General features: G+C 38.2%; 1 protein-coding gene across 1 annotated transcript in view; it reads left to right on the top strand.

Annotated features, from left to right (window-relative positions):
• The window catches only part of LOC118278539 (protein phosphatase 1 regulatory subunit 3C), a 43086-nt gene extending 19791 nt beyond the window's left edge, over positions 1 to 23295 (top strand). The window contains exon 3 of the mRNA XM_035597787.2: positions 16963 to 23295. Coding sequence (XP_035453680.2) covers positions 16965 to 17819 — 855 coding nt within the window. The 5' untranslated portion in view covers positions 16963 to 16964 and the 3' untranslated portion in view covers positions 17820 to 23295. The remainder of the gene's footprint in view (positions 1 to 16962) is intronic.
• The last annotated feature ends 2826 nt before the right edge of the window (positions 23296 to 26121 follow it).

Below are 26121 nucleotides of genomic sequence, written 5' to 3'. Positions count from 1 at the left end.
CATATTATCACGACACGTCGGGGATTAAACCCGTGATAATAATTATGTTTATGATGATATATATTAGTTAATCTCATAATAATTTACAAGTGGCATGAACTCGGTGACACGCGATAAGCACTTGTTTGTCCATAGAGTCAAAGTTTAAATCGTGTTGAGAACTAAACTTAGCTGTGTAATTATGCCCCATTCTAATGTATTATTACTAGCTGTTGTCCGCATGCGGGTCTGCGGACGGCGAGCAAGGGTAGCTTGCTGCCCGACCAGAACCAGACCTGGGCGTACAACGCGTCGCGTTCCGCGCTCGTCTCAAAGAGCCATCAAACCATCATAGATGATAGTATCCCAGTAGGTGGGAGTGTCAGACTCTTACTGATTAAAAACAACCCTATTCGTACTCCTGCTCTTTGAGTCGGAGCCCCGATAACCCGCTATGTAATCCGCAACTCCGGGTCGGGCATCAGCCCTACTGGGTACCGTTTGTGGTAGCCTGATGGCTCTCTAAGGCGTGCGCGGAACAAGACGCGCCGTACGGACGTGTCTGGTTCTGGTTTGGCAGCAAGCTACCCTTGCTCAGCGTCCGCAGACCCGCACTTACGGTGGCCGGAGATCGTCGCGCGGTCCCCGACGCCCGGAGTGTCTGTCGCTACAGCTGGGGCGTGAGGAGGTTCATTCCCTCATCCTTAAGAGTTCGATATTTGGTTCGAGCTTCGGTCAGAGAATATGAAACTCCTTGGTCGACATGCATTATCCATCAAATTAACAAACAAAGGACCGATAATTAAAATTTTAATCGTATTCAACCTTCATGTGACTTTATATGACTTAACTTTTATCAATAAACTAAATGCATAATAATAACATAGGAATTATCAGAATATTTAAAGTAACATAGGTAGGTGTAGATAGTGTGTTTCAAAAATATATTACATATAAGGAAAATTAAACCACCTCATATGCGTAGCCGGGGGGGGGGGTTGGGGTTCAAACTGATAACAGATGAAATTTTTCACCGACAACTTTTGTTTTATGGTATAAGCCGGTATCACCTGATGGTAAGCAATAAAATTACCGTAGCCCATGGACACTCATCTTTGGGGATTAGGCATTCAAGAGTTGTTAGTGAATTGGGGCTTGGGAAGATTGGAGAGGGAAATTTTTGAAGCGGAAAATCATCCAATGACTTCTCCCGCCTTGGGCGAGGCGAGAGGGAGTGTCAAACTTTTACTGACTAAAAACCAACCCGTTCCTACTCCTGTTTTTCGAGCCGGAGCCCCGGTAAACCCGGTAGTCCGCAGCTCCGGATCAGGCATCAGCCCTACTGGACCCCATCTGTTGTGGTCTGAAGGCTCTTTACCATCGGGGATTGGGAACGGAGGTAATTAGGCCTTCGGTAACCTCACTCACACAACGACACAACGCAAACGTTGTTTCACGTCGATTTTCTGTGAGGCCGTGGTATCACCCAGGTCGAGCCGGCCCATTCGTGCCGAAGCACACACACACTTAAAATCAGCAAATAAAACGCTGTATCTATGGATAAAAATGCATTGTGAAAGTGCATCACTTTGCCAACATGCTGTATTGCACTTGGGAATTCTCATTCTTAGTAAATTCATGTTTTATCTTGCTTCTATATCAGTTTATCGCTTCACCGAACAACATGCTATTAGTCAATTGTTTTTTACTGTCTTATGCCCGAATACTCAAACGCTACTCAATTTTAAGATGCTCTCAAATGTAGTACTGTCACTATCAATTCTTTATAAAATGACAGAGATAGCACGATATTTAAGTACAACTTAAAATTGAGTAGCGTTTGAGTATTCAGGCGTTAGTTGGTTCATGCAATGGCGTAGCATGTCTTGGCGAGACTCCGTATAAAAGTTTGTTTGGGCCATAGGCGTAGCCAGGGGGGCGGGGTTTTGGGGGTTCAACCCCCCCCCCCCCCGAAAACAAAGCGTTATTTTTCTAGTTAGCATAGTACCTCCCCTGTTTGGCAAAGGTCTGTACCTATGAATCTGTTTATTATTACATATCACATAAATTGTTTTTTCCTCATGTATGAAAGAAGTGTTTTTTTTTTAACATTTTAATGGGTCGACTTTCTTGAACCCCTCCCGAAACTAAAACCTGGCTACGCCTATGGTTTGGGTCTTCTCAATCGTACACTCTTGACAGAGCGGTAGTGGTTGCTTCGATGATACTAGGAGGTTACGTCGTCGGTCTTCTCAGCATCAATTGCTTTCCTGGCAATGGTTTTCCATTTCAGGCGGTTCATTGCGTTGCGAGAACACTCAACACATTGCCATTGAGTTTTGCGTAATTGTTCTGATAATGTCCGTCCATCGGGTAGGCGATCGAGAGGCTGGTGGTTCAGGGCTACGTGGAAGGGAGACATTGGGGTACCCCTTTTTTTTAAGGGGAAAATCATTCACGACTCATGAGTATTCCCGCTCCGTCTCTCAAGCCTTAAAAAAGGGAATTTGGCGATACTATAATAGTAAGCGTTATGACGACGTTAATTTTCCTAAAATTGCTGCCAACTTTTGAACGCATGTTTTACGCGGAATCCGGAGCTGCGGACTACCTAGCGGGTTTACCGGGGCTCCGGCTCGACAAGTAGGAGTAGGAACGGGGTGGTTTTTAGTCAGTAAGAGTCTGACACTCCCTCTCTGCTTGCTTTATGTGGAAAAACAAGGATGTCATACGGGATGCGTGCGATGCGTACGATGCGGGCCTGTAGACGCTTAACTTAATAGTAACATTCGTAATGCCATGTTACATATGCCATACTATACATAGTAACAAGTAGTATATACATACATAATGTAATATCGACTAATTAAGTAATTAATTGTACGTGGTAAACGCTTTCTACAATTAGCACGGCCACTCATACGGTAATTACGTTGCATCAGATATCTTTGCTTCACACGAAGGGGTAGGCAGAAGTATATTCACAAAACGTTTGTTTTTCTTTTAGCTTTTGTAAGTCTGTGTTTGGCCACCAATCTGCTTTCTGCCAAAACGGGGAAGCGAAGATGGGGCCGAAGAAAAGCACACAGACTTAGAAAGTACCTATTTACTCTGACCTTGAAAAGACCCGGGTTGTATTTCTCGGGAAAAATAAAAGTCGGAAGATTGTTCCATTCCCTGGCAGCACGGATTAGGTTTAGGAATAAAATAATTATATTGACTTAGAGTGCTTTTCCACCAGAGATGTGCTATGCTACGGTGCTGTATATGCGTTTGGCTTCCACCAATCATATTCATGGTACACATAGCTTAGCACTGGTGGACGGCGGACTCAGCTTTTTTTTTAAGAGGCGAAGATCATCCAATGACTTTTCCCGCCTTGGGCGAGGCGAGAGGGAGTGTCAGATTCTTACTGACTAAAATCCACCCCGTTCCTACTCCTGCTCTTTGAGCCGGAACCCTGGTAAGCCCGCCTAGGTAGTCCGCAACTCTGGGTTGGACATCAGACATCAGCCCTAATAAGCCCCATCTGTGGTGGTCTGATGACCTTATGAGGCGCGCGAAACGCGACGCGGCGCTACCCGTGCTGCCATCAGTTGACTGGACATCTACACTACAAGAGCTACTGTTTACATGTGAACATAGATAACGATACTTAGCATATTTTATTATTTATCTTTCTTAGAAACAAAACGGCTTATCTTTAGTCAAATGTTATGTAAATTAGGTTTGTAGTGGTGTCAAGATAAGGTATAAAATAGACTGACTAACATAGATAATTTTATATTTATTTACTCCTAGATATGTGACGTGTTCAAGTAACTAGGCGATTATTTTATTTATTAGCTTAATAGTATTTTATTTGGGAAACAAACAAATATTATGTTAACATATGAATCTGGTTAAATCACTACATAGTATAAAACAAAGTCACTTTCTCTGTCCCTATGTCCCTTTGTATGCTTAAATCTTTAAAACTACGCAACGGATTTTGATGCGATTTTTTTATGCATAGAGTGTTTCAAGAGGAAGGTTTATATGTATAATACATGCATAATATATCACCATTGCACCCATGCTAAGATAGGTCGGATCGCTAGTAAAACACACAATTAATTATCTTATAGCAACAGTAAATTCAATATGGCCGCTACCAAATACTTTTTCCTTATACTTAGGCGATAATAGTTATAAAATAGTAAAATAGATAAATTAATATCAAATAGAGAACATGTGAGGCCTTGACATTCGAATTTTAAATCCCGATAGCGAGTTCATTCACCGTTCCTTATCATATCACGTTCTTATTTCGAAATTTAAAAATGTTTGATTATTATTTTTCATAGCATAGATAAACAAACGTTTGTGTGAGGAATGAGTTGTTGGCTTTGTGGACAATCTCTTTGGTTAAGTGATAAGGACGTAGTTTTTTTTTAATTATTTATTTTTGTTTTTTTTTTTTTATAAAAATTCTCAGTAACTAACTGTATTGACTGCCTCGTTGGTCGAGTGGTCGTAAGTGCGACTGCCGGACAAGAGGTCTCGAGTTCGATTCCCGGGTCGGGCAAACAATTAGTGGGCTTTTTCGGTTTTCCGAAATATTTGTCAGTAGTACGATGTCTGGAATTGTGCCCAGTAAATGGCAATAGGATCACCCGCTATAATAATATGGTGAAAAGTGTGTTTACATTGTATAGCAACATTGCGTGCCGTAATGTGCACCTCTGCCTATCCCTTCGGGGATAAAAGGCGTGATGTTGCGTAGATAAAGTTTGTGTGAGGAATGAGTATCTGACTTTGTGGACAGTCTCTTTGGTCAAGTGATAAGGACATAGTTTTTTCATTTATTTATTTTTGTTTTATAAAATACACTCAGTAGGTACGTAGATTGGGTTTGTCCGGTGGTAAGGTAAGCTTGCGTTCCGCGCGCGCCTCAAAAATCCATCAGACCACCACAGATAGGGTCCAGTAGGGCTGATGCCGATTCGGAGCTGCGAACTACCTAACGGGTTACCGGGGCTCCGGCTCGAAAAGCAGGAGTAGGAATGGGGTAGTTTTTAGTCAGTATCAGTCTGACACTCCTTTTCGCCTCGCTTAAGGCGGGAGAAGTTATGAGACGATTTTCCCTCTTCAAAAAAGAGCCACCAATTTAAGCGAATGCGTTGTGAACGAGTATTTCTACTACGTCTGCTCGATTACCGGTGTTCCATAACATATAAAATGTAACACCCAATTTTCACCAGTTATATATACATGAAGCAAGTCTTTTTTTATGGTATAAGTCGGTAAACGAGCAGACGCATCACTTGATGGTAAGCAATCGCCGCCGCCCATGAACACTTGAAACACCAGAGGCGTTACAAGTGCGTTGCCGGCCTTTTGGGGTTTAGGAATTTAAAGGTTGTCGGGAATCGGGGATTGGGAAGATTGGAAAGGAGCCTCCGGTAACCTTACTCACACAACGCAAGCGTTGTTTCACGTCGGTTTTCGGTGAGGCCGTGGTATCACTCCGGTCGAGCCGGCCCAGCAGTGCCGAAGCATGGCTCTCCCACACTAATTAATACCGTCGTGGCATGAAATTCATGAAGCGATATTGTTTATTTTGTTGATGACGCCGATCACTGATTTACACGATGACTCGATGGTCGGTCATGAAGAATGTGCCACACCCATTCATTGCACTTAATGCAGATAGCAACTGCTATGCAATTATATGTATGTACCTACATATATGTATAGAGGGTGATTGATCTGTTTATGTTTTGAATGAGTGAATTTTTGGCAAAGATTATCAGAATTTCTATGTATAATATAAAAATAAGTGACTGCCTCTTTGGTCGAGTGGTCGCAAGTGGGGTCAAGGACAAGGGGTCTCGGGTTCGATTCCCGGGTCGGACAAAGTATTACTGGGGTGTTTTCGGCTTTTCGGAAATTTCTCAGTAGTAACAGGGAGTCTGGAAATGTGTCAAGTATATGGTAATAGGCACACCCCCTATTACATGGGACTTATAACACAAATGGTGAAAAGTGGGTGTACATTGTATAGCGGCATTATGTGCCGTAATGCACCTCTGCCTACCCCTTCGGGGATAAAAGGCGTGACGTTGCTGTCGGGTTTTGTATTCGTTGGAAAGGTGTCGTGCTCCATAAGGTTTATAGCAAAGAAAATTAAGGAAAAATTTAAGAGAAAAGCAGGAAAACAGGCAAAATCATTGGTGGCGAAACGGAGTTCGCCGGGTTTGCTAGTATTGTAATACTACGTACCTACATATGTATAAGTGATTGATCTGTTTTTGTTTTGAATGAGTGAATTTTTGGCAAAGATAAAGCTTATTGTATAAAGAAGCCATGAGTATCTATTTAAATACGTTTGCGAGATTATGACGTTGGTACTTTCGCATAAATATATTTTTTTATTTATACTACCGTTGGTACCAATAATTTTGGCTCCGGAGCAGGCTAATAATAAGACTAGGTGCCCTTTACAGATGTTGAGGGTGGCCACCGGGGTAGTTTTAGTGAGGTAAAAATGATCTCTCGTCTTTCTCCCTAAAAAACTAGGCGCCTTTTGAGTTAACCTGTTCGTAATCAATCATAAGCGACAAGTGTAGGAGCAAGTGTGGGAGAGCCATGCTTCGGCACGAATGTGTCGGCTCGACCGGAGTGATACCACGGCCGAGCAGAAAACCGACGTGAAACAACGCTTGCATTGTGTGAGTGAGGTTACCGGAGGCCCAATTATCCCCTTTCCCAATCTTCCCAATCCCCGATTCCCCAACAAACCTTATATTCCTAACTCCCTAGCAAACGAAACGACAGCGTGTTTGGTGCTCTGTACCCTTAGTACGAGTTTGCTTTACGTTTAAAGTAGTAGAAACGAGAGCGCGTTCGGCGCTCTGATTGGCCAGCTGGAATAAACCAACCAATCAGAGCGCCGAACGCACTCTTGATTTCGCCAATCTCGTTCAACGTAAAATAAACTTGTACTAAGAGTACTGATTCGTTGGTCCATTTGCGGCGTCCAATCAGTACCCTTAGTATGAGTTTGCTTTACGTTTAAAGTAATGAAAGAAGTGCGTTCGGCGCTCTGATTGGTTGGCTCATTCGCGCCGGCCAATCAGTGTCCTTAGTACAGTTTGTTTTACGTTGAACGAGAGTGCGTTCGGCGTTCTGATTGGTTGGTTCATTGGACCTGGCCAATCAGAGCGCCTAACGCGGTCTCGTTTCGTTTTCGTTCAACGTAAAACAAACTCGTACTAAAGGTGGCACGCGTTACTCACGTGTGTCATTCGTGAACTGATTGAGTGAATGTTTGTGTACACAGTTTTTTAAAATTATACACATTATCTTGTTAGTTTACATGTGTATGTTTGTGTGTGTGAGAGAGTGAGAGAGAGAGTTATCTTGTTAGTTTACATGTGTATGTATATCTGTGTGTGAGAGAGAATGATGAATGTATCCACTGGCCTAATAAAGTTTAATGTGAGTGTTGGATCATACGTTTTTATTTTACTGCAGAAATGCACTTATAATATGTTATCATGTAATGTTTATGCTATATTTAAAGACCTATTGCCGTATACTGGGGCAGAATCTAGGCTCTGTGTTATATTAATAGTAAAGGGAAATTAAAATAACCGATTATTAAAATAAAATCATTTTTTTTATTAAGTTTTTCTTTATGGTATAAGCCGGTAAACGAGCAGACGGATCACCTGATGGTAACTTGGTAAGCAATCGCCGCCGCCCTTGGACACCCAAAACACCAGAGGCGTTGCAAGCGCGTTGGGGAAGGTCATGGAAGCCATCCATAGCACGCATCTCTCCAAACAAAAACCATAGCTAAGCGGAATTCGTTTCCACCAGTGCTAAGTTATGTGTATCAATGAATATAATTGGTGGAAGCCAAACGCATCCACAGTAACGTAGTGGAAAAGCAACCTCCATTTGAAAAAAATATTTCATTAACACAGGAAATCACGTACTATAAAGATCTACGTCAACCGTGCAGATGTCTGCCATTTCAGTACCTAGTAGTAATAAAAGAAGATTTTCCGGTCTTGTAAATCGTGATTGGAAGTTACATCACACCATGCTGCCTGCCTATTGCGTATCTAGACACACGGCAGTGTGTCCGCCAAGTTCGAGCAAAAAACCGACACACCTGCCGTGGGTTATATTACACGAACCATTTCGGGCCAAGTTCGACCCACCTATAACTCAAAATCAATTTTATCTACGCATATGAAATTTCTAGTATCTGTCGAGATCTACTTACTTATCTAAAATACAAAATTTCATTAATGTACCTATTGTAGGTCTTGAGATATTGACGTCAGAAAATCGCTATTTTTACTATACACTCACTGACTGACTCACTCACTCACTCATCAAAAACCTAGACCACTTCCAATGGTCGTATTGACTTGAAATTTGGCATGGAGGTAGGTCTTTAGGTCAAGGTAAAGGAAAAAATCTGAAAATGGCCAAGTGTGAGTCGGTTTTAAAAATAATGAAGGTGTAAATTCATACCCCTAAGAAACTAAAACAAAAAATTGTACCGACCTAAAATTCGTTACGAAGGTTTGTATTTAGTCAAAGTAAAGTAAAATAAGAAAAAAAGAAAATAAACCTTACAAAAATAAATGAAATCCCACCCAAAACATAAATGTGAAAGGCTGCCAAGTTCGATAATATTGGAATGCTTCGCCTATAAAAGAAGTGAGATCTAAATAAGTACCAAGTTCCATACACAGACCTCAGTTAAAAATGATATAACTTGGCAAGTTTTAATAGAAAATTATATACTTGACTCATTGCGTTTAGTAGGTTTATAACAAAGTGTGTGAAAACTTGCCAACTTGTTATATCATTTTTAACTGAGGTCTGTGTATGGAACTTGGTACTTATTTAGATCTCACTTCTTTTATAGGCGAAGCATTCCAATATTATCGAACTTGGCAGCCTTTCACATTTATGTTTTGGGTGGGATTGCATCATACTGGCATTCGTTCAGATTCAGCATTGTTTATATTGCTCGTAAAAATAAAAATACTGTTTGTACAGCTCTTTGGAGATATTACAGACGGTTTTTTTAGCCATTCACACAACTGGGGGCCTACTCTAATTCAACGAACGAACGAAAAAACTTCGCATATTGCATACTACAATTCTATTTATTGCAAACTTTCGTGAACAAAAATTAACGAATGAAATGAAGATAAATAAATAGATTTTGATATGAAATTAAAAATAAAACGTTATTTCAAGTAATTTTATTAGTAAATCAATAAAACCAACGGCCGAAGATTAAACAAAACTTCGGATTCGAGAACCGGAGTAGGCACCCTGATCTATAGTTGGGCCATTACAAACGTACAAATTGTCTCTGAAGGATCAAATCTGTAACGAGGTGATCCCACAAAGAACTAAAGTTACCGACATAGCTCGAAGGATTAGCAAGCTCAAGTGGTTGTAGGCCGGTTATATCTGTTGAAGAACCGATGACCGTTGGCGTAAACGTGTTCTAGAGTGGAGACTGCGCCTAGGCAAGCTCAGTCTAGGGCGCCCTCCAGATAGGTGGAGTGCCGAAATCCGCAAGGTGGCTCTGGTAGTGGTTGGATGCGTAGAGCTGAAGATCGAGCTCAGTAGCGTGCTATTTTAGAGGCCTGGTAGAATATAGCTCATTAAAACTGCTTATAAACATATTTTTAAGTATCTCTCCTCTAATAATATCTTCTGATTTATTTCGTTGCGGGATCCAAGACAGTCATTCATGTCCCTGGGACGTTGGACTTCAGTGTTCCGATGTTTTCGTGGTTGTATCTACTGTAGATCCTGGTGCACAGGAGTTGTAGCGGTTTTAGCAGGTCATGATGCTAAAAAAAAAAATTTAAACACAGTAATTGACCCGAGAATCGAACTACCACATCTTCACTTCTAACCATGAAAAATGGGCGTGATTCTCGCTAACAGCACGGGAGCACGGATATAGTAAATAATGTCATAGCAAGGTCAGCTGCGCACGCGCACCGTATAGGTTAATTCACACACGAACTGTGACGTCATACTACTAGCGTTAGTCATTGAAGGTGAATATATTTTGCTAATTTTATTTATATCATACGATAGTGACACTTTGTTAAGGTCACAGGTTCGATTCTAAACTCGGAACAGATTTGCCGTGCCGAACTGATGCGTTTTTTTAAGGGGGGGGATCATCCAATGACTTCTCTCACCTTGGGCGAGGTGAGGGACAGTGTCAGACTCTTACTGAGTAAAAACCACCCCGTTCCAACTCCTGGTTTTCATCACGCTTTTAATGCATTTTCTGACATGATGTTATTTTAGGGAAGATAGATAAAAGTTGCCCAAGAAAAGGAGTTTTCCCTTATTTTAAGTGGGGATAATCATCCAATGGCTTCTCACGTCGTGGGCGAGGTAAGAGGGAGTGTCAGACTCTTACTGACTAAAAACCACCACGTTCCTACTCCTGCTTTTCGAGCCGGAACCCCAGTGAACCCGCTAGGTAGTCCGCAGCTCCGGATTGGTTCGGCTCTCTCTCTCTCGCCTAACCCAAAGCGGGAGAAAACTAAGAGTTTAACACTCACCCAAGGCGTGAGAAAACATTGTATGTATTTCCCCTCAAAAAATATAAAATAGTCATCAAATAGAACAATGATTACTTTTATTGGTATGTTATTGTTATTTTCCCTTTGCGCAATTTTAGATGACTACCTCTATATGACGTCTGGGTAAATACTAGAATAATATTTATTAACGTTTTAAAAACGTATTATTTGTATATAAGTGTGGGAGAGCCATGCTTCGGCACGAATGGGCCGGCTCGACCGGAGTGATACCACGGCCTCACAGAAAACCAACGTGAAACAACGCTTGCGTTGTGTGAGTGAGGTTACCGGAGTACCCAATCTTCCCAATCCCCGATTCCCCAACAACCCTTAAATTCCTAACCCCCAAAAGGTCGGCAACGCACTTGTAACGCCTTTGGTGTTTCAAGTGTCCATGGGCGGCGGCGATTGCCTACCATCAGGTGATCCGTCTGCTCGTTTACCGGCTTATACTACTAGCTATGGCTCCGCCTCTTAAATGTATAGTCCCTCAGTCTACTTTAACACACCCACGGAAAGAGTGGCGTTATAGTAACAAATATACTGTCTTTGCCGTCACTACACGACGCCAACTACTCCTATCATACATAAACAAATACCACACTGTCAAAACTACAATTTGATTGTCCAAACAAATAAACAATAGTGGAATGACAACATAATCAGCTGATTGTCTATTTCGAATCCAAAATGGCGGCTAGATTGACAGTTGACAGCACTACTTTTATTTGAAGCACGAGGTTGGCAAAGGTGTTTGTGTGTTATGCCAATAGGATTAGTTTAGTTTACAATTTTACCTATATTAATCTATATACAATGTGATAGGGTTGAGACTTCTAACCCGTTAAGGCTGAGTACTACATCTAATTTTATCGACAAAAGTCGGGGGTCGAAGGGGTCGAATCCCCTCCCCCTAAAAGTTATGGCTATTTTAATATTTTCTTTACTTTTTTTGATATCAAAGGTTGTATGCGTCGTAGAAACAAAAAAAAAACGACAAACGGTAGCTAATAAACCTTGGCTAACTAATTCATTACTTTTTTCATATGTTTGATAATGTTTTGGTGAGAAAAAAAATCATTTGTGAATTATTTTTACCGAAAAAATCACTATTTTTCAATATTTTCAATTAGGGGTTCAACCCCCATATTATTGTTTTTGTCGATAAAATTAGATGTAGTACTCAGCCTTAACGGGTTAGAAGTCCCACACCTATCACATTGTATATTATATATCTATATATCTATCTATATATATAAATATAAAGCTGAAGAGTTTGTTTGTTTGTTTGAAAGCGCTAATCTCCGGAACTACTGGTCCGATTTGAATAGTTCTTTTTGTGTTGGGTAGTGCATTTATCGAGGAAGGCTATAGGCTATAAAACATCACGCTATGACCAATAGGAGCCAAGCAGAGCGGGTGAAACCGCGCACAAGCAGCTAGTTTATTTATATTTTGAAGGGGGAATTTGTCAAATGTTTTTTAGAGGGAGTGTCAGACTCTTACTGACTAAAAACCACCCCGTTTCTAGTCTTGCTTTTTGAGCCGGATCTCCGGTAACCCGCTAGGTAGTAAGCAGTCATGCTACCTAAGCAGGAAGAACCTCTTTACGGCCCAGCCGTCGCGAGAGACACTGCAGGCGTCAGGGCTCGCGTGACGATCTTCGGCCACCGTAAGTGCGTGTGTGCGGACGCCGAGCAAAGGTAGCTCGCCGCCCTACCACAACCGGACCCGTGCGTGCGGCTCGTCGCGTTACCGGGCCTTCAGCTCGAAAACCAAGAGTAGGAACCGGGGTGGTTATTAGTCAGTAAGAGTCTGACACTCTCACTCGCCTCGCCCAAGACCAAATAGTACATTGGACGATTGTTCCCCCTCAAAAAAAATGTAGGTATAATCACTTGTTTGTATCACACATCACATCACACATACACATAATTACGTGTACAATATATTCTTATTTATCTAAACAACATGTTCGTAGACTGATATTTAATAAATAAAGACTTTAGACTTTCGCGTACACAACGTAATACTGATATAATATCACATCTTACGATGTGATGTGTTCTATCAGAGTGCAGTTATCATTATCACGCTTGTAGTAAACATAATATCGCTTAACATCACGCTTTTATTGCATTTTCTGACATGATGTTAGTTATTTTAGGGAACCAAGATGAAATAAAAAAGAGTTGATACTAAGCTATGTAGCTGTGTGATGAAGATGCGCAGTCCGAGTATGCGATGTATCGATTCTAGAGAAGCCTTCCATAGCACGCATCTTTCCATATAAAAATCATACCTTACTCGAGTCCGTTTCCACTAGTACTAAGCTATGTGTACCAATGAATATAATTGGTGGAAGCCAAACGCATCCACACGACGTTCGACCGGAGTGATACCACGGCCTCACAGAAAACCGACGTGAAACAACGCTTGCGTTGTGTTTCGTTGTGTAAGTTAGGTTACCGGAGGCCTAATTCCCCCCTTCCCAATCCCCAATTCCCCAACAACCCTTAACTTCTAAACCCCTAAAAGGCCGGCAATGCACTTGTAACACCTCTGGGTGGCGACGATTTACCATCAGGTGATCCGTATCCTCGTTTACCGGCTTATACCATAAAAAAACTAAATAAATATCAATCAAGCAATCGATTAAAAACCAAACAATGTAACCTATGTACAATGTACATACAGAATTACAGACACTCAAAGCATTCTACAAACACATATTACGAACGTGTTTACTTTGTTTTGCAAACACTGTTACTAAGCATGCGATTGGGTAATGATCGCACAGTTTTATAAACAGTACAGTAACGTCACGCCTTTTATCCCCGAAGGGGTAGGCAGAGGTGCAAGTTACGGCACGTAATGCCGCTATACAATGTACCTACACCCTCTCTTTTCACCATTTGTGTTATACCTACATACATACATATCGTCACGCCTTTAATCCTCGAAGGGGTAGGCAGAGGTGCTCATTACGATACGAAATGCCGCTATGTACACCGACTTTTCACCATTTGTGTTATAAGTCCCATGTAATAAGGGGTGAGCCTATTGCCATATACTGGACACAATTCCAGACTCCGTGCTACTGCTGAGAAATTTTCGAAAAACCGAAAAAAGCCCAGTAATACTTTGCCAAAAGCAACCAAATACAGTTTCAGATTTTGGCAGCCATACTTGTAACAAAGAGAAAATAAATGTCAAACTGTAATATTTAATGTCTGCCGCATGTCTAGACTAAATGCGTCAGCAATAACTATTTTTAGTTAGCTTATAACTCGATTTCGAACGCATCCAGCCCCTTGCGTACGGTGCCTTGCGTTCCTCGCACATCTCAAAGAGCCTTCAGGCCATCACAAATGGGGTCCAGTAGGGCTGATGTCTGATCCGGGGCTGCGGAATACCTAGCAGATTTACCGGCTCTCTGGCTCGTAATGTAGGAGTAAGAACGGGATGATTTTTAGTCAGTAAAAATCTGACACTCCCTCTCGCCTCGCCCGAGGCTGGAGAAGTCATTGTATGAGATTTTCCACCCTCAATAAGAGATCATAATTTACTTACTAATTTTCATCTTTGTATGAGGGTGCGGTTTCGAAACCTACCAACAGCAAGAACCAATGTAACTTTTTTCAAGTTATATGTACCTTCTTTCTAAGATTATTTACCTTATATTTCACCACTGATAAACGGCGAAGGAAAACATCGTGAGGAAACCTGGGCTTATAATTTCTAATTATAAGTTTGTAATCGCCAACCCGCATTGAGCAAGCGTGGTGATTAACCTTTCGTCTGCAGGTATATAAGACAACAATAGAATACACATTGTCTCTCGCACTAATCAGTTCAGGGGCCTTAGTCTGCTATTACAATTGTGTCAGAATGGTCGATCACTGAGCAGTGCGAGAGGGACGGAGCTATGAAGGTTGTATAGCTCCTCCCAGATCAGCTTCAGCATACAACGGGTTAATGCTCAAACCTTCTCCGTGTGAGAAGAGGCCTTTTTATTTTATATTTATTTATTTTTAAAAAACGTTGCCCCACATTAGGACTTTCTCCTGTGTCGTGGGTGCGTTTACAAACATACAAGTTTACATACACATGACACCCAGACCCGAAACAACAATTTGTGGATCATACAAATAGTTGCTCCGTGCGGGAATCGAAGCCGCTACCCGTTGCACGGCAGCCGGTTGTCCAGCCACCGCGTCAACCGCGCAGTCTTTGGTCAACAGTGGTCACTTATAGGCTGTTGATGTGATGTAATAAATAAAAGTATATAAAATACTCTTCTATTTACCCCTTCTAGAATACATAAAACATAAAATTATCAATATTTACAATATTATCAACGAAAAAAAAATGTGTGTCAAAAATGATCACCCATCCTCCACCTGACCGCGGTGCGTGTTGCTTAACCTGGCATGCGCCGGCGCTGCGTTGTCGCGTATTTAATAATAATATCGATCACGCAGTCGAACTGGTGTTGTGTGTGAGCGAGACGTGATATGTGGGGTGACTATGTTTGTTTAGATTTAGCGGACTGTCCGGAAATATATTTTTTTTAGCATACGTAAATACATACATAAGTAAAAATATTATATATAAATGAATCTAGACTTATATGAATTAAAAATTTCGGATACTAATAGGAAATAAGTCATTATTTTTTTGTTTTTTTTAGTCATCACGCCTTTTATCCCCGTTTATCGTAGGCAGAGTCAATGTCAAAATTATTTATTTCAAATAGACCGGGAAGTCACTTTTGAACGTCAAAGTAAATATTACAATATAATAAAAAAACAAAATGTTTGTCTGTCGGTCAGTCCTGTAGTTTAGCTATTGTCTCGTACCAATGCAGAGGTACCCATTACGGCACGTAATGCCACGTTTATGACACAATGAAAGTTTGTGAGTTTGTGTGCATGTTTGTTACTCAATTACGTCAAAATGACTGAAGAGATCGGGATGAAAGTTGGAAAAGGGATAGATTATGGTCTGGAATAACACATAGGTTACTTTTTAACTTATATTACTATATCGTCACACCTTTTATTTCCGAAGTGGTAGGCAGCGGTGCATCACCACTTGTGTTATAAGTCCCATGTAATAGGGGGTGAGGCTATTGCCATGATCAAGCATAATTCCAGAATCCGTGCTACTCCTGAGAAATTTTCGAAAAAGCGAAAAAAGCCCAGTTTTACTTGGCCACAAAAACAAATAACACCTCTATTTTACCTCAATCATCAACCACCATTAAAAATACCATGCATTACAATGTATCATCACATTTCATTACACTCGCACTCATTTCCATAATTAGGAACGATCAACGAAATGAGTTGAGCGTGTTATTTTAATACAATACTAAAGAAATAAGGACATATAAACCTAATTACCGTTTACGATCAGTTTTAATGTTCTCATAAAGAATAATACTTACTGCATGACGTTAGCGGAATTGTACTGAGATGTCACGTTGATATATATTGCAAATTAAATGGCTATTATTGTTTAATTTTGTTAAACGTCTCGTTTGATGTGTTTACTGTTCTGAGTTCTGTAGCCTTAGTATGAGTTTGCTTTACATTTATAGAACGCGTATTGCGACCATCCATAGCACGCACCTTTCCATATAAACAATACCTCGAAATTTATATAAAAAATCGAACGATTAGAGCCGGATCGGATCGGAAAAGTAATCAAAACGAGAGCGTGTTCGGCGTTCTCATTGGCCAGCTTGAATAAACCAACGAATTAGAGCAAGGAATGCGCTCTCATTTCGATTACTTTAAATGTAAAGCAAACTCGTACTAAAGGTACTGTTCTCGAAAATTCAAATTATATATTGTATATTTTCTTGTTGTTTTTATACCTCAAAAATAAAACATGTTTTAATTTATTACGACGGGCTGGAAACTATAGACTAATCACCTGATGGTAAGCAATAGCACCCGCCCGCAACATTAAATGAGTATATAAAAGGTCGCCGAATTGTTGATAATATCATATTCGATTTAATAAATGATAAATTAACACCATTTAACTTAAATATAAAAATTAACATTCCTAATGACATCACCAGACATAACACACACTTACATAAATTCACAAATCACTAAAACAAACAAAACTGTCCTCTACACCCACAAACAGAAACACCCTGACCCAAAAACCAAAAATAAATTGTCCTAAAATAATCCACAACTAACATTATAACATTGTCACCCTAACCCAGTGGTATCGTTCGCGTGGTTTGCGCATGCTCATAACCGGGTGCTAGCGATTAATGTATTTAGTATACGGCGAGCGCTCGTCCAGTACAGACGTGTTTGTGTTACAGAAATGTGCGCGGCAATCGACATGTTGGCGTCGGAGTCCTTCTATGGGCACAGTCCGCCAGCCGGCTTCCTATCAGACTACAGCATACAAGCCCCCAGAAGACCTACAAAGCTCACTTCAAGAGGATTCTCAGCACCATGTTTAACACCACTAAAACCAGTGCATTTGACTTTAAAATCAGCGCCGCGGTCGTGTATACGAATACCGAATGAGAAAAAAAAGAAGAAAGTGGTTTTCGCGGATGATAGGGGATTTGCGCTTGAGCATGTCAAGTTTATGACTGAACCGTCTCATGTTCCACCTTACTGGGCGCTGAGGATAGTGTCCAGTCCACCTTCGGAGAGGAAACCGCCTCCAAAACCTGCTGATTTATGGGAGACGCGATTCGTGCAGCCTGCGTCAGATTACTTGGAGTTCCGCAGACGAATCACCCAGGATTGTGTGTCTTTAGAGAATGTGATAATCAAACAAGATGAGTGCGCTATAGATGGTACAGTTAAAGTGAAAAATCTGGACTTTGCTAAAGAAGTATTCGTACGAACGTCTTCAGACGGTTGGCTAACAAGCGAAGACACATTTTGCGCTTTTGTTGAAAGTGGGCCTTTGAATCAGAATGGAGTATCAGCTTATGACACCTTTGGGTTCAGACTGCAGCTCCCAATCCACTCTAGAAGACTAGATTTCTGCGTCTGCTTCAAATGTAAGGGCCAAGAATTTTGGGACAGCAATGGAGGTGCGAATTACACGATAGAAAAATCCTCGGTTCGGAGTCAACCGGCGATTTCTTGTGCCCGTATTAAATACGGTAACTCTTGGACTACAAGATCAAATGGGGATGGAAATGTGCCGTATTGGTGATTAATGAAAGACTCTAAATGAATTAGTGATCGAAAGCCGTTCAGGCTGGTGATTTGTGCCATAAAATGGTTCCTAGAGAAATTTGAAAGGTCTGTATATTATTTTTTTCTGTCTAAAGCAGATTATGGTGATTAACGTTTGTGTGTTGAAAGGTGATTAAGGAATTAATCAGCTTTTTCCGGCGATTTTTTGATAAGAAATTGTTGTAAAGCGATTGGTTATTTCCTAACCTTTTGTGGATACAAGACGATGTTGCTTTCAAAGCATTTCTGTGCTAATTGATTGATTTGTTAATCAAGTGGTGATTTAGTAACGTGGTGATTAATTACCTCCCCTAATTTAAGAGTGTAGTTAGATGGTGATTAATGATTTATCATTACATACCTATATTTTTATAATTTTAATGGTATGTTAAATGAAATAAATAGCGTATTTTTATATCTACGCTCATTTTCTGTCTCGATATTGTCTATCTCTTTCGTTTTAAGGTGCTCAGAAAGAGAAGGAAAGTAATTTAGGTAGCTGAGATAGAGTTTTAAACGATTACAAGTTAAATGACCTTTTGCAGTCACTAAAATGTTTATTAGTGGAACTTACCTCATTTAAATAATGAAATGTCATAACTACATAATAGACATTCATATTATTTTCATCGTTATTTCCATAGAAACAAGGAATAGAATTGCTTGTGTTGATTACATGTTAAATTTAAACAGCTGGATTTTCCATACAGATAAAAATTATTGGCAATACATAGTATATTTAATTTTGTATGTTATTATTATAGTCGGTCAAGAGTCAGTAAGACTTAATAAGGTTATTAATTTTAAGGAAAAATGACCTATAAATTTCAATCAACCTCGTTGACTAATATTGTATAGTCACACACCTAACTTGAGTGAAATTATTATTAAATACTAGCAAACCCGGCGAACTCCGTTTCGCCACCAATGATTTTCCCTGTTTTCCTGCTTTTCTCTTAAATTTTCTTTGCTATAAACCTCACGGAGCCCGAGACCTTTCCAACGAATGCAAAACCGTGGAAATCGGTTCGTGCGTTCTGGAGTTATAGCGTCAGGAAGGAAAACCCGAATTATATTTATATTATAGATGGACTTGAAGTAATAAATATATTAGTCTTCACTCTATGACAGACTGTATACAGCTGTAATAACAGCGCCTAGAAAGATAGGTATGTGACATTAATGTCTTCTCTAGTGTTTCAAGTGTCCATGGGCGACAGCGATTGCTTACCATCAGGTGATCCGTCTGCTCGTTTACCTAAATCTTGAATGCCAATCTTTTATCATTAATACTCAACCTAGCTTCAGTCGGAACGGTAAAATCAGTTTTAATAGCTATTTATTTTCGTACAAAACAGGTTTTGAATATCACGAAACTGCACAGTGATAAGGCCACTTAGTTACATATGCAAATTAAGAGTTTGGGTTAATTAAAATTGTGTATAATTAGTGGAATCAATTTGGCATTTTATTGTAAAAGGAACTGCCTTCATAATCGCATAGAAGTGACGTTTTTTTTAGAATTTCTAAAGTAGACATTTCGGGGCACAGTCTCACTTTAGACCGCGGAGAATCCACCACAGTTGGGGCTCATTAGGGCTGATGCTTGATCCGGAGCTGCGGACTACCTACCCGGTTTACCGGGGCTCCGACTCGGAAAGCAGGAGTAGGAACGGGGTGGTTTATATCACACTTCACACTAATAGATAAATGTGAAAGTTTGTTCAAATGTTTGTCCATCAATTATTATCCTACGGGATGGTGAAACTGCTGGCAGAAGCTAGTATTTACTAAATGCTTTGGAAATCGGAAGATAAACACATAATTATTTAAGTATACAATACACTTTTAAAATTAATGAGTATTCACTGTAAATACTTGACTAGCGACCCGCCCCAGCTTCGCATAAGAGCATGTGTGACATATTATTATACTTGTATTATACATATAAACCTTCCTCTTGAATCACTCTATCTATTAAAAAAAACGCATCAAAATCCATTGCGTAGTTTTAAACATTTAAGCTTACAAAGGGACAGAGAAAGCGTTTTGTTTTATACTATGTAGTGATGTTATGTGTTTCTAAACATTCTTAAATAGGTTTGTTCCACAATATTATTCATTTTAGTGACTGCAAAAACATAAGAACTCATGTTTACGTTAAACTGACAACCGCTTTAAAGAGGGTTGTCAAAAATAATGGCGCCAATTTTGACAGCTGTCAAAATATAACCCGGATTGGACGTTTTGTAAAGTTTGATTGCAATTTGTAAATCATTATTAATTATTTAGTTATTTAGAGAGGTGGAAAAGCTTTTTATGTTTTGATTGGGGCTCAGAATTAAATAAATACCTATTCTGTTTATAACTGGCCCAATAAAATATTTACATCTTATGCTTTAACTCTCTAATCCGGAGCTGCTACCTACCTGGTTACCGGGGTCTAGCTCGAAAATTAGGAGTAGGAACGGAGTAGTTTTTAGTCAGTAAGAGTCTGACACTCCCTCTCGCCTCGCTCAAGACGGGAGAAGTCATTGGATAATTTACCTCCCTCAAAAAAGCTTCTGAGAATATTTATTTTTCACATTTCTCTAACAATTGTATAAGAATAGTTATCATGATATATTGTTAAAACAACATAGAAACAACAGATTAGATATGTAACGTTTACAAGTTTATAAACATCAAGTAAACTTGTTTAGTCTACATTTTTCAGCCATATTGGATAAATACTTATATTGTTTGTGTATTGCGAATCATTATCTAATCTGTTTGCTAATATTCTACATTCTGATTGTTATATTTAACATTGCAATCAAACTAAAAACATATAAAGGATATACAGCACCCTCAGTATGAATTTGCTTTACGTTTAAAGTAATCGAAACGAGAGCGCGTTCGGCACTCTGATTGTCAAAGTCAAAATTATTTATTTCAAATAGACCAGGAAGGCACTTCTGAACGTCAAAGCAAATATTACAATATTTAAAAAAAATGTCTGTCTGTCGGTCAGTCCTCTAGTTGCTCTATTTGCTCGTTCCAAAGTGTAGATTCCTATGGAGAAGAACGAGCAAGAAACTCCATAGGTTATTATTTTTCAATCAGATTCACAATACAATACTTGGTTACATTGTTTTGTTTGTTGTCAAAGTCAATGTCAAATCATTTATTCCAATTAAACCATATACTTATTTACATACTTTTGAAACGCCAATCGTCATTGGTTAGTTTATTCGAGCCGGCCAATTAGAATATGAGAGTTACTGCCACACTCAGAGTCAGTTAATGGTTACTTAACCCAGTCCTTAGTAATTGTTTTCAATACAAAATCGTTACTAAGGAATAGTTTAAGTAATCATTAAACGTCTCTGAGTGCGGCAGATAGACTACTTTAAATAGCGTAAAGCAAACTCATACTAAGGGTACGGAAAATACTCGAAAGTTCGCAATAATAATTGTCAAAGTGACAGGTGTCATTGTTGACAGGAATGTACAAGGCTTTGAATGGTTGTTGTGAAAATGTCATTTTACAAATGCGTTTGGATGTCTCGAAAATGGTTTTAGAAGAAATTGGTCGCTTTTATTAATAGGTTTTCAAACTTATTTACAGAGAGATAAAATTGTAAATAGATTGTATGTATTCTCTGTTAACGATTGAATTTTAATGTCATCTAAGATTGCCCTGGCGTAAAATTGTTTGTAACCATATTAGTGTTAAATAAATAAATAATACAAAGTCTATACATATAAGTTTTTAAACTGACATGGTCACTAACACTATCATTAGAACTTGAGACGAGAAATTTACCATGTTTATTTATGCCTATGAGTTTTTGATATTTCGGCACTGTTGCAAGCGCCATGATCACGGATGAACTCAGTCATCAATGTATTATTAAAATCTATAGAAATAATAAAGAAACAAAACCGAATTATTTTCCACAAAATATAATAATTATAGAGTAAAAAAGTTTACAAACTTTAAGCTCAATAATCAACCTCTGCTTACTCCTTAAAGGAATTAAAGTATGATGGTTTATCGATTTTTTTTTATTAAATAAATTAATACACAAGTTCATGCAACAGGTTTACTGATATTTTTTTTAATCAACCATTTTTTAAATGATGAAAATGACAAGTGAACCAGTTGGCTCAATCGGCGCTGGAAAATAAATTCGGTGGCGTTTCTTTTTTATCTGTGTAAGGCGGGATAAACATCAAAGTCAAAGTCAAATATTTTTTTATGTTACAGTGACAGTAAACGTATGTGGAGATTTGTAAAATGACATTTTCATTCTTTTTTTTTAATACTTACATAAAATTACTGAAAAAAAATTATGTAAGTCTCGAAAAGAAGAAAAAATATGAAATATTTTTCAGTAAAATGGAACAACACGAATTTACATTTTATTTTTGTAAATGAAATCTTCTATAATAAGCGGAATAACCGCGAATAGCGATTTCATTTTCATATAAAATGAAAATGGATGTTGAAATGAAATAAATAATTTTGGATGTTGGATGTTCATGTATGAAAGTGGATGACGCTTAAAAAGGTGTTCACAGGGTAGCTAAATGAGATAATAAATACTATTAAATGTTTATTTCGATAAAATAATAGTTCCATGTTATTATAATAATAGTTCGTTTTAATAATAATTGCCAATAATGCGATTTTTTAGATTATATTTTTGTTATAAAAAAAGTCGCTCTGTATAATATGTCTCGACCATCGTGCCTAATATACTGGTGTAATAAATAATACATTTTGTTACATTTTAATTTTATTATTTTCTCTCTTATATTGTAATTATTATTCCTAAATAATATATTGTATAATTTATATTATTATTCTCGTTTTAATAATTATTATTTCTACATAATATCTCAGAATATCAGTGGTTTTAGCTCGACAGTTTTTATCATTATAATAGTAATATATTATTTCTTTTATATTATTATTATTTTAAACTAAGAAATGATGAATGTCAACTAAAAATCATGGTTTACTCACGTATATTAATGGAGAAAAGCTTTGAAGTTTCAAGTCACAGAGGGACTCTTCATCATGAGCAGCGTGCGCAGACGAGTAGAGCTTTTCTCCATTAATGTACGTGAGTAAACCTTGATTTTTAGTTAATTTAGTATGTCTCACGATAGTTATTATAAAAATAATAATGTTGTATGCCAGTAATTTATTTATGAATGGTTACTAAGTAAAATAATAGTACTTTTTCTACCTTTCTTATTACTGTATAGTTTAAAATAAGGTTGTAAAGAATTTTTAAACGCAAGAACTGATTATTAATGTTGTGTTTAATAATTAAATTTAAGGAGTTTATTTTTAAATTTTATTTGTTTTTTGTATAAAATTGTATAGAAACTCACTAAAAGGCACGGATGACAGAATATATTTTTTTATAATATAATAAAAAATAGTATCGATTTATTAATATTTTTGTTTTATTGTTGACCTTATTTTCAAAATTCTTTTTTTTATTATCACGCCCTTTTATCCCCGAAGGGGTAGGCAGAGGTGCACATTACAGCATATAATGTCACTGTACAATGTACTTGTACACTCACTTTTCACCATTTGTGTTATAAGTCCCATGTAATAGGGGTGAGCCTATTGCCATATACTGGGCACAATTCCAGACTCCGTGCTACTACTGAGAAATTTACGAAAAGCCGAAAATGCCCAGCAATACTTTGCGTGACCCGGGAATCAAACCTGGGACCCCTTGCCCGGCAGTCGCACTTGCGATCACTCGAGCAACGAGGCAATCAGAGATATTTAATGATTATTTCCTTAGTAACGATTTTGTATCGAAAACAATTGCTAAGAACTGGGTTAAGTAACCATTAAATGACTCTGAGTACGGCGGTAATAGAAAGTTTTAGTGATTTTGCTCTTCTCATAAACTATTTTCACATTACGTTAATTGAAAATGATGAATCCCATTCACACCAATAATCAGTTTGACATACCAATAACTGTTTCAATATTTGTTAAGTAAACAGATAAAATCACGACAAATAATAGTACTGCTAACGCCATCTATGTTAGTGTTCATACACTATTATAGTGTACTTTAGTGAAACTAGATGGCGCTGTCTTATCGAAATATGTTTTGTTATACTAATTTCTGTTTTTCTTTATTTAAGGGCTTTTATAAAGTAATTCTAGATAAAAAACGCCATACTTTTTAATTCCTGAAGTTGTAAACTTCACACAGCACAAGGAGCACATGTACAATGTAACACCTATTATTGACCAGTAATTTTTATGGTTTTACGCCGGTAAACAAGCAGACGGATCACCTGATGGTAAGCAATCGTCGCTGCACATGGCCACCCAAAATACTAGAGGTGTTACAAGTATGTTGCCAGCCCATTGGAGGTTAGGAATTTAAAGGTTATTGGGGACTCGGGGATTGGGAAGATTGGAACCCCTTTCCAATTGGGATTGGGTCTCCGGTAACCTCACGCACTCAACGCAATCGTTGTTTCACGTCGGCTTTCTGCTTGGCCGTGATATCATTCCGATCGAGCCGGCTCTTTCGTGCCGAAGCATGGCTCTCCCACACTTACACACTAGTTATATTATGAGTCCCATTCTCCCAATCATCTAGTTATTTCAAAGATTGACGTGTAAAAGTGTTATTTTGTAACCAACTTGCAGAAATAAATATCATTTATTATTATTTACCAATAGAAGGTGAACAAAATAAAACAAAAGAAATACGCATTAAAATAAACCTGTATTTTGTTTTAGTAAATATAAACATTGATAGAAACATCTGATTGTCAACTAAATACAAAATATACATCGTTTTTATATAATAATTATACATAGCGGTACGTATATATAATTTATATTTAAGGAGAGTAAGAGATATCGTTAAACTTTGGTCATAATATCACGAAAAACGACATAATGATGCAGAGACATTTAATGATTACTTAAACTATTCCTTAGTAACGATTTTGTTTCGAAAACTATTGTTAAGGACTGGGTTAAGTAACCATTAAATGACTCTGAGTAAGGCAGATGATCACGAATATCGACTATCTAAATCTTTTTAATGAAAACATAATGTCCATCTGTTTAATCTTCGAAAGGAACCCAAATTTTCAGCATGTTATGGTGGATCAGAAGATCGTCGCGTACCGCGCGCGCCTCAAATAGTCATCAGACACTACAGAAGGGGCCCAGTAGGGCCGTTGCCGATTACCTAGCGGGTTTACCGGGGCTCCGGCTCGAAAAGTAGAAGTAGGAACGGGGTGGTTTTTGGTCAGTAAGAGTCTGACACTCGCTTTCTCCTTGCCCAAGGCGGTAAGAAGTCAGTGGATGATATTCCCCCCTTAAAAAGTATGTAAGAATTGTATTGTGAACCTGATTGAAAAAAAGTAACCTATGGAGTTTCTTGCTCGCTCTTCTCCATAGAAATCTACACTTTGGAACGAGCAAATAGAGCAACTAGAGGACTGACCAACAGACAGACATTTTTAATTTTTTAATATTACAATATTTGTTTTGACGTTCAAAAGTGCTTTCCTGGTCTATTTGAAATAAATAATTCTGACTTTGACTTTAATAATTAAAACTATAGGATAAGAATATAATGTTTCTTAACCTATGGTTTTATTTTTAGTTGCAAAAAGTTAATCTTAGTTTTTATTTAGTCGTATGTTCATGTTATGTCTATTATAGTTTGTTACATAGAATGTTTTGAAATAATAAATCCTTTGACTTTAAGTTTATGCATTGTTGGGAGTCCAAAAATGACAAAATAGCTATCAAACGATATCTCTTCATCTCCTTTATAAGTGAGGCTACTCGTACAATAATAATATTTGCAAACATCCAATAAATTAACAGTTAATTACCCAATTAACTATAAAACAACTATATATTTAAACTAGGTAGGCGAAACAAGTATACTCTATGCATTATAATATGGTCAAAACACAACAAGCATATTTTATAATAATATAATATTATATTTTCGTGAGACATACTAAATTAATTATTATGTTTGTCCTGTCTAGTGCAATGTATCGTATAAAAAAGAACATTGTAATGTACACCCACTTATCACCATTTATGTTATAAGTCCCATGTAATAGGAGGTGAGCCTATTGCCATATACTGGACACAATTCCAGACTCCGTGATACGCAGTGAGTAAAGAGTTTAACATAATAATTAATTTAGTATAGATTATATTTTTAAAATAACATTTAATATTTGTGACTATTTAAAAGTACTAAACA

This window comes from Spodoptera frugiperda, chromosome 24 (genome assembly GCF_023101765.2).
Source record: "Spodoptera frugiperda isolate SF20-4 chromosome 24, AGI-APGP_CSIRO_Sfru_2.0, whole genome shotgun sequence".
Classification (NCBI taxonomy): domain Eukaryota; kingdom Metazoa; phylum Arthropoda; class Insecta; order Lepidoptera; family Noctuidae; genus Spodoptera; species Spodoptera frugiperda.
The sequence above is the reverse complement of the archived record's forward strand: the minus strand, read 5'-3'. Positions and strand labels throughout refer to the sequence as shown.